The sequence below is a fragment of the Bactrocera latifrons genome, unplaced genomic scaffold (assembly GCF_001853355.1).
Source record: "Bactrocera latifrons isolate USDA-ARS-PBARC rearing strain unplaced genomic scaffold, ASM185335v1 scaffold_373, whole genome shotgun sequence".
In the NCBI taxonomy this organism is placed as follows: domain Eukaryota; kingdom Metazoa; phylum Arthropoda; class Insecta; order Diptera; family Tephritidae; genus Bactrocera; species Bactrocera latifrons.
The window spans coordinates 133,737-145,901 of NW_017537016.1; the positions used below are offsets into that span (position 1 = coordinate 133,737).

A 12,165-nucleotide genomic window follows, 5' to 3' on the forward strand; every position below is an offset into this window, starting at 1 on the left:
TATTCGTATTACAAAAATATCCTAGATTAATACTTTGTATTTTATTTTTTAAAATTGTTAGAATTCAGAATTATTTATTTTTGTTACGGTGAAATATATTTTAACATTTGTTGTTGCATTTCAATACGCATATTTTAAGGTGTTGAAACTTCATTGTCTGTAATAATTTTTAAAAATTGTTGATCTCAGCCAAGCAATAAAATTTAGTTATCATTTTGACTCATTTCTATTATTATACCCTTATCCTTTATCTCTCATACATATTTAATGGCTCCACTGCGGGTGAAGCCGCGGGTAAAAAGCTAGTATGAAATAAATTTGATTATATGTTACATATAATATGAACCATAGCTATGGAAATCACGAGTAAACATAAACATATGTATGTGGGTTGTCCCTAATAACATTGAAGAACATTATTTATTTAACGACTCTGAATCTTGAAAAAATTAGGAAATGCTCTTTATATGTTACTAAATATTAAAACTGTAAATAAAACCAAAAGAGCGGTAGAAAAATCTAACAGTCACCGAATACCGAATCAGATCATGGGAGTATAATTTAATTTATAAAGAATATTAAGTGGGCTTGATTTAGTTTAGCTTCTATCTGCCTAGCCGATTTAAAAGGGTGCGACTTGGCGATTGTTTTTCTTTTTCAGCACCGTATTTCCTGGTTTTCTTCGAAGAGGCTTTTGAATATAGTTGTAAAATTATCCTTTTTAAATAAATTTTAAAATAATTTCCCCGAAAAATGGAGGATTTTAGAATTAAATAATTTTTTATCATTGATACAGGTTATACCGCAACCTACTAAAGTCCAATATAACAAAATGTGTTTTAAATTTTATCCTAGTAATACCACAAATACAAAATATTTTACTCACTCTTACTTTATTTGTTGAAATACGATATATTCGAATTTTTGCTTTAAAAGTGAAATATTGTAATTTCTGAAACACCACCTTTTGAATTTTTCTTTGAAATATGTGCTTGCAGCTGAAGTTTGCCTTTATTTTCCATGTTTTATTAATATTTTGATGTTTAGATAAGTTTTACTGATTTATCAGAACATTTTAAAGTAAACACTTATATTTTTAAAGTTGCTAAATATATTTACATATACAAAACTGCCATAGTTACTGCTATTTTCTTGTTCGCAGCTGTACATATAAATATACATAGGTGTTGCTTTTTTGGAATTAATAATTACTAAATAATTTCATAATAACATGAACCTCTTCGCTACACATATATGTAAATCCTAAAATTAGGTATGACCAGAGAGGAAATAATAATTGTTACAAATATTAAATGCATTATTGAAACGTGACTGCCAAAACGGAAGCATAAGCAACCGATATCTCTTACTCCTTCATATTATGTGTGTGCACAATAATAATATATACAGATTTTTTTTGAATCCATAAATTGTTTAATTGAATCTTTTCTCCATAACAAAGAACTTTGTAGTTTTATGAAAACAAAAAAATTACACACATTTCATAAAAGTTGTTGTTATTGAACAATGTTTATGATTCATACCACGATTTTTTCGTCCAGGGAGACTGCTTATAAGGTCCATTCAACACCACAAAGGGGGTGTCGCTAGTTGCCTGATCAGAAACAGAGGACTCGAGTATCGATGAATTAGGAAGTACGGAAGCACGTCTACCATATTTTGGGGTATTTTTCGTTACACAAGGGACCTCTTTTTCCAACCCTGTTCCTTGTTGATACTCAGTGGGTTTTAAACGATTAGACAAAATACGTCGCTTCTGCTTACCAGCCATTTTCGTCGAAAGAAAAGAGTTTTTTCGATCTGTCACAATCGATACATATTTGGTTTTAGATTCACGACCCACTTCAAAATCGCCACCTTTTTTCTCGTTTCGATTCCTAACTGGCGTCCGTTCACGCATCTGATACTGATAATTGGCATGACGATATTCTGGTGTTATGATGATATCTGAGGGCTGTTTTTCATGCTGTGGATGTACATTTGTTGAACATGACTCCAATTTTGGACGTAGTGACTGTTTGATATTTTTCGTAATTGCCCCTTTTGATGTATTTGATGCGTTTGACAAGCGTAAAGTGGAAGGTGGTTTTCGAATAACGGGGCGTGAACGAGGAAAATCCAAAAAAGTGTTTCTATATTCAGGATTAAATTCAATTTTACCTTTAAGGCGTAATAATGGTTCACGACATTTGCTACGCTCAGGCATATGTTTGATTTGAGGATCGCGGAAGCTTTCATAATATTCTGGTATATCTTTTGAGAATTGACCACACAGATTTATATGATTATTGACTTTAAGTAATTTTTTGTTTGATGCAAATTCGATGGGATCTTTTAATTTCGCGCGATGCTCTGTAAATTTTAAAATCGCATTTGTTTCGACATCAATTTCTTGAGCACCAGGCATTCGCAAATTATCGCCTTTTTTAATGGGTGCGCTCTTTAAGTTCGTTTCGTAGGCCTTAAAACTGTCTTTATATTCGGGCACGCCACCAAATTCACCTTGTATTTTCAGGTGACTTATTTGTGGAATTGAGCACGCCTTTTCAATTGGAAATCGTATGAACTGTTGCTTATATTCAGATGGGGCTGTGTTATATTTCGTTTCAACACAAATTTGTTGTACGCTGTTTTCACTAGTAATTTTATCAGCTATAAGCTTCTTACTTATAGTATTCTTTCCCTCTTCTGAGTGAGGGTTCTTATTCGTATTGTCAGAAAAGAGACGAAACGCTTCTCGAGGTAAAATTTTTGAGGTGCGGTTAACCATTGGAAAAGAAATATAAGATGAACGATATTCTGGTTCCATGTTGATAATACCGCTCATACATAAATTTTCTGGCTTCTTAATAAGACTGCCACGGGACCTTAAAAATAAATGATAAAATAAGAGAAATACGTAAATTATCTTTTACACATTAAATTCATAAAGGAATATTGCAGTAGCAATAAGCGTAAGCTCACAGATATCTCATATAGTATCTTGAACAGCGTAAACTCAACCCTGTTTATTAAAAAAAAATTTGAATGTGCTAAAAGAAATAAACACGTCCTTTTGTGTGTCTGCGACTGTTGGTAGCCTCTTTAAATGTTAATATAATTATACACCATCCCTATGTGTACGTACATACATTCTCTCATGCAAATTTGAATTTTTTGAATTGATGACAAAATAAAAAGTTAATCACTACTGTTTCAAGACTGATACTTTTTTCATTTCTACTCACAGTTTATAGTCCTCAAATGTATATGGTTGAAATTGCTCTTGATGTTCAGATTTCTTTTGCATCAATCCTTCTAAATGTAAAGATGTAGATTGTCTTAAAATACTCGGCTTCAAATTAAAATATCTCTTTTTAAATTGACAACTGTATTCGGATTCAAGGGAGTTAAATGGAACCCCTGATTCATCAATTGTTTGAGGGTGTATAATGCTTTTGGTGTGAAAACCTGTAAGAGGAGAGTATTGATATCAATGTGTATATAGTTAAGTAAATATTGTAGTATTGTTTTAAATAGATTTAAAATTATGCGACAGATTTTACTCTGTTTCTACCTGAAAATAGAATATACTTATTTTATAAAACTCTTTTTATTACATACATCTTCAGTAAATTGTATTTACCTGGGGGACACTTCTTTCTTCTGAAAGATCTGATTTATMWCGTCTAWGGAAATATAMTCATGTAGATATTTGATGCCAAACCGACTGGAAAATCTATATGGATCTATTAATAAAAGCTCTGTACTGTTGTATTCTTTATAAAAATAAACAGATTTTTATTTTACTACCTGTTAAATACGAATCAGAAAATGAACGATTCTTATCGTTGTTATTACTGTAAGTAAATAAAATTTGGTTGTTTAGGAACGGTTTCGGCATATCATATATTTTTATTTAGTTATATGAAAGTGTATATATATGGCTGAGTAAGCGAATATGCTTCTTATTTCACATAAATATTAAAAAATTACATTTTATTAATAACCAAAAGCCTCTAAAATGTTAGAATATATGAAAAAAAATAATTCAAGGATTCATTTGCAGTGGCGAGCGAAAATTTTGCTTTTTCCTATCAAATAAGATCATGACAAATTTTCCTTAACAAGTATTGAATTTCTTTAATGCATTTTGTCAATATATTATAAAATGAAACAATTGAATCCACTAAAGACAGGGCACACTTTAATCGTATTTAATAATAGGTGCTATATAAAATGAAATATGCTCTATAATATAATGTATATGCCTAGAGCATAGGTTACATTATTTATGGTATATTGCCCGCTTGTATTTTTCAATAAAAAAAGATCAATTGAAAACAATTTGTACATAAAGTACTTTTTTGACGGTCCATATGCATACATACATAGGACTATTTTCACCACAGACAAAATATTAAAGATTTAAAGTTAAAGTTGCATTGTTATAGCATATCTATTAAACTTATTTCGAGAAATTCGAACGCCTTATTTCCATATTTCTGTTGTCAGTGCTTTGAAAGTATAAGCAGAAAGCTCGTAAAATAATAATAAATGAATAATTTTTAGATAATAAAAATAAAAAACCTTGTTAAAAAATCGGAAGACTTGTGATTTTGATAACTATGTACGTAAAACTGACTTTAAAATTGGAATATCACTATGTCCCTGAACTCATTGCAGATTTAGCATGAAATATTATATACACTAGTAGATCAAGATATTATTTCACAAGCTTTGACGAAACTGAGTAAAAACTATGTTACATATCTATAATTCTAATTTTTTTAATACTATACAAAATTTTGATTGAACCAATTTTTTACATCCGTACATACTACACTCAGGAAAGGATTCTCACCAAATTTCAATTATATATCTTACACATTGACCGATATTTTTGATAAAATGTCTACTAGTCATTGGGGCCGACAAGTTCAGTACCTAGGGGCGTGAACCGTTTCGGTTCAATTTAGAAAAATTTTTTTTTATGTTATATGGGAACATAAATTGAAATTCCATCTGATTCTTTCATATTCGATATATAAATAAAGCACCGATTAACAAAACAGGATACAAATTTGCATGAAAAATAAAATTTTCTAAATTGAACCGAAACGGTTCAAGCCCCTAGGTACTGAACATGTAGGCTTTCAGCAGTTTTTAAAAAACCTTTATATGGGGAGTGGACAGGATTATCATCCGATTTCCCCTATTTCACATTGTCATAAGAGTGCTTAAATATATTTGTCCTGCGTGAATTTGGGTGATATAGATTTAATGGCTTGCAAGATATGTACATTAATCTTATTAGCGGCTGGGCCATGCCCACAATTGTAATTCGTTGTGTTAAATTTATGTTCTTTATCTTTATTTACGGCTTAGTTTCGACACTTTATACGTTAATAGTGTTTTGTGGGCATGGCAGTTGTCCAATTTCACCCATCTACAATACCAAACTTCTTATGGCCAAAGCCTATGTCTACTAAGTTTCACCAAGATGTCTTAGTTTTTACTCAAGTTACAGCTTGCACGAGCGAACGAATGGACAGGCAGACAGTATACACATAACCCTATATCTTTCTCGATTAGGTTTAGGTGATAAACTATTACACTTTACAGCAGCAGTATAAAAATAGTACAATTCAATTTTAGGAATAATTCGTACCAATTTTAAAAGTATCAATCCGCAATGTTCTAAAATATGAATGAATATTGCCTTAGAACCTGCTGAAATCGGCTTTTGAACCATTGCACTTAAAAACCACTTACAATATTTGTCTAGTGCGAATGTTCCAAAATCAACCATTGCAGTAAACAAAGAACTAAAAAGATCTGTTAATAAGTCCTACTGACAATATTAAATAAATTTTAAAGTTGACAGATAGATATAAGATCGGTTTTGAATACATTTGTGCTCATAATTTATTACACTATCAATGATTTATTAAGATTTGCTCTCGTTTACTTTTAAATCATTATTTTAAATGTTCTGGAACAGTCATAACTTTAATAAAAACCTTTCAGATAAACCAAACTACGTTCGGAAATTTCCAAAATGAGATTTAAATTTAATAATAATAATAAGTGTTATTATAATATTTTAAGTAAAACACTAAATGGAATTTGTTTTATTTTTTCCATTGACAAATATTATCAAAATTAATCCTTCCGAACAATCCCTTGGATTCATATGCCGACAATAATAAATTGGTTAAATAATAGACCAATAAAAATTTGGATTTTTTGATATTGGTCCCGTATCTACCATGAGAAAAGGATTAATTACAGTATATAATAAAAATATCCATAAGGACTTTTGTTTTCAATTCATTTGAACTGTATAATTTACGCATTTAGAAAGATATCGAAACAAATCATGACGAATATAGTATCTTTGATAAACTTTTGATTCATAATTAGGGTTTTTATTATTTGTAAAATACAAGTATATACTATACATGTTTATGAATTTAGTTAACAAATATAATTTAATTTGCATTTATAATACAAAATATTGCCAACATCATCACTCATCTATTATTTCTTCTTCATTTTCAGGCGCAAAAGTTTCTATTATTTCCAATTCTCCCAAAAAAACGAAAACTAGAAATATTGCATATAGAATGAAGTTAAAAATGCCAATGCTTCGTCGAGCTGAGAAATTTGTTAACGTAGCCCATATTAACACTGACATAGTTGCTATAAATTGAAAAACGACACAATTTTCGCCCAAACTACCTTGAGGGACCTTAAATGATTTATTTATTAATATGAAATGTACAGAAGTAGAATGTATATACTTACAAAAATAGGGGTTTCAGAGCGAAATGTTTCATATATGAAAACCCCACCAAATGAAGAAATTGAATCTGAAAAAAGAAATTAGTAAGAAATGAAAAACTGAGGTCATTAGTTTTATTACTGAAAAATGGACCACCGAAGCAAGCAGCATAGCCCATTTTCGGATACCCATGGCGTGCCAAAGCTATAGTTGATACCAAATCACCGATGCTGTTGCCCCAAGCTTGTAAAGTGCATCCGAGAAATGAGTTACTTCTATTGGTCACAATCCCAATGACTCGTAATATTTCAACTGATTCACTTGCGGAATAGTAAATTATTAAAACTGAAGAAATTACACCATATAACGCTGTGATCTATAGCGGAAAAGTTTTTTTTTTTAATGTATATACAAACAAATTAGGAAACTAACATGGTGATAATTAGGCGGAATGTCTGTTCGCGTTGTATAAAGCATATAGATAGTGATGGGGACTGTAATCAATAATGTATAGCAATACAACGGTATACCTAATATAAACAAATTATCAGCTGTGGATAAAACAAAGGTTAGCTAACTGAATGTATAGAATATTTTAAGTGAGAGTTAAATTCAGTACTTACATAATGTATATATTAGTATCATTGGTACCCAAGGAATTTGGATTGAATTCAATAGTTTTGACCATCCATGACGTTCCTTCTCATAGTCTACAACAGGTATAAATACTTGTAGAACAAAAAGCACAGGTACCGTAATGGCAATATAAAGCTTTCCTACAACCCCACTCTCCAACCATTCTTCTTTTTGTATAGGGTTAAGAGACTCAAAAAATTGTTTCATAAGATCCTTATTGGGTTTATTCAAAATTGCATCAAAAGACATTGTTCGTGTTCTATTTACATCTATTGATAATCGTGAGGTACGATCGATAATTTCTATGCCGGCCTCTGCTCGTAATTGTTGCAATTTAGCAAGATTTGCCGCTAATATAAGTAAGTCACATTTGTTAAAAAAAAAAGTCATTTTCGTCATAACCGTCAAAACAATCTAGGCGACAAAAACTGAGTTTTATATAAAAGATCTGCAATTTTTTTTTTTATTTCTTATGTGTGCGGATATAATAATTTATTTGATCATAATACAAACATAAGTGATAAGTGCGGTTGTAACCGAACATTTTATAATCTTGAAACTTGGAGAGATCAAATCCAATTTTTACTGTTTTTTTATGGTTTATGATTCTAGAATCATTGTAGTGTATATCTGACAATCTATAAAGAATTATATAATCTTCTCATAAGCAACTTGCTTGTCAAAGTTTACTTTTGTTTCCATATACAAGTGTAAGCATGTTTACAAACGGAAAAATTCATTATGTAAATTCGATATTTACCACAACATTGTCAAGGAAATATTACCTACCTGTGGCGTATTTTCTGTCCTTAAGTTTCGATTGCAACACTATGAAAAGAAAAATCGAATGATTGCTATATTCGAATTTTATTAAAATATACTCACATTTAACTGTTTGTTTGAGTAAAAACAGTTCGATAAATATTACCATAAGATACAATATATACACCGACATTATCACTAAAAAAATTGGATAGAAGAAGTTTAATATGAGAGTTGTGGTCGTATCATTTGCATAAACATATGCAAGTACTATAAAATCTTGAAAAAATGTTCCAAAGGTATTTAACTTTTTCGAATTATAAATTTTGTTGATACATAATAGCCTATGTAAGTACAGTAGAATTAAAATGTCAAATGGGTACTTGCCTTTTTTCAGTTATAAACATTTCTAACCGATAATACGATATGAAACTTAAGGGGCTATACCAAAGTGACACTTTGAAAAAAAAAAAAAGTTTTTTTATTTACTTTTTCCATAGCTTCCATTTCCATAAATATTCTGTGAAATCGGGAAGTATCGGTATCTTGAATAGTTTTTGAATGGCAGCGTTCTAAAGAGCGACCGCTGGGAGATGCAAACATATAAATATAAGGGAAACTTTAAACGCGTTTTTCTCGAAACAAATTGACCGATCGACTTCAAAATAAAACTGAATATTTTTGAATATATGTATTTACTGTACAATGATCTACGATCTTTTTGATTGGTTGAAAATTGTCAATTTGGCATTAAAAAACGGTAATTTTTTACCTGAAAAAACGATTTTTTTTCAAAATTACGCCATTTTATTAATTTTTGACATTTTTCAAAGATTGTCGGTCATTGTATAGGAAATATCTTTAAGTTTAATAAACTTTTAAAAATTCGGCTTGAGTCGTGCCAGCAGTTGAAGCACTTGTTTTTTGGCACCTCCGAAGACAGCCCATAACGCCATTAATTTTCAACATTTTTGTAAAAAAAATGTGTAATATAGCTGAAAATATACGTTATTACGTTCAAAGAAGTTCGAAATATTCAATCTCGTACTTTCTCTTAAAAAAATTCACTAAAATCGCCTAATTTTTCATGCCTCACACTAGTATATCCCCTTAAGTTCTTTTACAAATATTACTCTAAATTTAAATTTTTTAAGGTTTGTCACGGGAATTGTGTTATTATTGTTTTCATTATCAATGCCCCGATGCTTTCAAGTGCTTTTCAGAAACTGACTATCGGTTGTTGAATATCTTACTCGAGCAGGCAATTCGAAATATTCTTTACCATCCATATTCGACTTTAACAATTTAAATTTTCGAAGTGGATTATGGTAGGAACTATATGATCTATTCAAACGTTCTTCGTCGTTTGATCATCACATCAATTTTTATCTTATTCCACATTCGTTTGGTTTGAAAAAATTAATACACTATGAAACTCATAAGTTAACTTGCACGCTTGAATGCTTTGCTTTCAGTGTGCCTCTCTAATAAATAAAATAATGAGAGTTGTCCAACATTCTGCTCGCCTTCGCATCGAAAATAGGCGTACATCGAAACATTCTGTGAAGACAAATGTCGAAGCGAAGTTCTATGAGAATTGGCCATAAATAAATAAAAAGTTAACTCTTTAGCTGTACAGTATGTGGAAGCTGAAATTCGGTTAACTTTTTCGAGACCTTTCCTCAACTACTGTACTTATAGAAGTTGAAAACTTTGAAATGAGTTAATTTGGTTACATCCGAATTCTAGTTTGTTGGCTTTTCACTTACATACAGACTCAGTGCGTGTGACAACTCCATCCGATACACAACAGTAATCAACGTATATGATTCCGAAACTTAAAAAGCACGCATCCCTTAGAACATTATGCCATTGTATTTCAAAAGGATAAAACACGAAAATTAGGCCTGCAACAAGAAGTACCACATATACACCAGCTCCAAACAAATCTGGGAACATAGGACCAGCTCCGTCCAAATTTGAGAATGTGCCAATTAGATCGGGAGATCCATTGCCAAACGCTAATAGAGTAACACCAGCTAAATGCTCGTTAAGGCCCAACATCTTTGAAACGACTTTCAAAGCAGGACAAAAACTACAAAGAAAACGTATTTAAACATCAAAAATTATATTATTTTCTTTTTATGAGTATGAGAAAATATATTTTCCATTTACATATATCATGATGGAATAAAGAACGGAGATATCGATAGTATTATATAATATAATAACGTTTTTAAAATTTTGATACAAAATGGCCCCCCTCACTATATGCCATAAGTAAATGCGAATACATACTACTGGACACCTGACTTAGCCAGGTACTAAGTATGTCCTCTTATTCAGATAGTTTTATAGGTGTAAAATATATATATATTATCAAGTAAGGCAGGGCCAAGTACGGGTGTAACGGAACATTTTGTACACTCTTATAACTTGCAAGAATGAAAGCCAGGGAGATTCCCTCAGGCGCTGGAAAAGTGAAAGAATCAAATGGTATTTCAATTTTATACGAAATCGGTCAGGCGATTCCCGGGATATGGGACTTCACCTGGCTACCACAAAGTCTTTAATACGATTTCGGATGTAAAATTTTATGTCTCTGGCATATTTAGCCATTGATTTATTGCGCTTTAAATAGTTTTTAACAGTACCATTATATGGGAGGTGGACAGGGTTATCCTCCCATTTCATCCATTCTTACAGTGTCGATAAGGGTACTAAAGGGATTTGTCGTGTATAATTAATGTTTCTATATCTTCATTTAGTGCTTAGTATGGATCAAGCTGACCATTTACATGTGTATGCATAACCTGTATCTATTTCGGTTAGTTTCAGGCTATACAATCAACCGTTAGGTGAACAGAGCTATTCTACTCTGCAGCAATATGTTGCAAGGGGACTAATATGTATGTACATAAGCATATAAATACCTACATGCAATCTAAGCTTAATTATTGACCTAAGAACGCGGCATTAGGAATATGAATAATGAACAGATTTTTGGAATTCCCTCTCCCAAAATGTTTCATTTTAGTTCATGTTAACATCTTAAACTAATGATATATAGAATTTATATATATTAAGATGAATAAAGCTCTTGTTATTATACTCGGTAAAAATAATATTTCAAAAGCTCTCTTTCCAAATTCCTGGATTCGTGGATATATTAAAATATATGCATAACTCATAGTAATTATACACTAATTAAATGTTCATGAATAATTTCATTATAATACCATCACCTCAGTTTTATTATTCCATCATGCGTCGATAGAAGTGGAACTTCTAAGCACAATTATTGTATATATTAATAATATGTAGGTATATAAAACTTACTTAAAAAATGGAAAAAATGTGGGAGACTCTATAAATCATATGTGCTTGTACGCAAGTCACTGGAGAGTATTCCGGGCAAATCGGATCTTTAAATAGCTGTCATCAAAACTGACGGATAAAAATCAAGATAATACTTTGTACTTTTTCCTTATAAGATAACTAAACTTCGATTTAAAAGTTTAATTATATAAAAAAACATGGCTAGAAAAGTATTCCGTTAGTACACGGTATACTCCTGTGAAGGTGTTATAGCTTTTTTTGTTGCCGCGTTGTAACTATAAAGTCGCTTTGGTTTAAGAATGATATTTGATTTAACCCCAAGCATAGCATAAAAAACTGCAAATTTTATTTTCCTAAAATATCTTACATTATATAGTGCATAATTGCTGCCCTAACTTCATATTTCAATGTTTCTGATGTTTTTCGTTAAATGAATGCTATAATGATTTCACTCATTTTTGCATTGTGTTATGATGCATGATATATATGTATATATATATTATGTATGTATGTATATACATATATTAAGCCCATTACGACAGCCACGTTCACTTTTCAAAAAATTAATACAAAAATTAGATAATAAAATAAAGAGGTTTAGCATTAATTGTGATTTAGATATAAAAATAACGAAGGTCGGA

At 30.8% G+C, this 12,165-nt stretch overlaps 1 protein-coding gene across 14 annotated transcripts in view; it reads right to left on the reverse strand.

Moving 5' to 3' along the window:
- Positions 1-1,110: 1,110 nt before the first annotated feature.
- The window catches only part of LOC108972057 (sodium/potassium/calcium exchanger 6, mitochondrial), a 21,783-nt gene continuing 10,728 nt past the window's right edge, over positions 1,111-12,165 (reverse strand). For 4 of the 14 annotated variants that reach the window (XM_018938518.1, XM_018938516.1, XM_018938517.1 and 1 more), the window contains 9 exons: positions 11,525-11,632; positions 9,955-10,280; positions 8,309-8,383; positions 8,213-8,251; positions 7,411-7,773; positions 7,220-7,338; positions 6,929-7,163; positions 6,811-6,875; positions 6,512-6,754 (listed from right to left, as the gene is read on the reverse strand). In XM_018938518.1, coding sequence (XP_018794063.1) covers positions 6,533-6,754; positions 6,811-6,875; positions 6,929-7,163; positions 7,220-7,338; positions 7,411-7,773; positions 8,213-8,251; positions 8,309-8,383; positions 9,955-10,249 — 1,413 coding nt within the window. In that variant the 5' untranslated portion in view covers positions 10,250-10,280; positions 11,525-11,632 and the 3' untranslated portion in view covers positions 6,512-6,532. The other 10 variants (XM_018938509.1, XM_018938506.1, XM_018938519.1 and 7 more) reach the window with 7 other exon arrangements.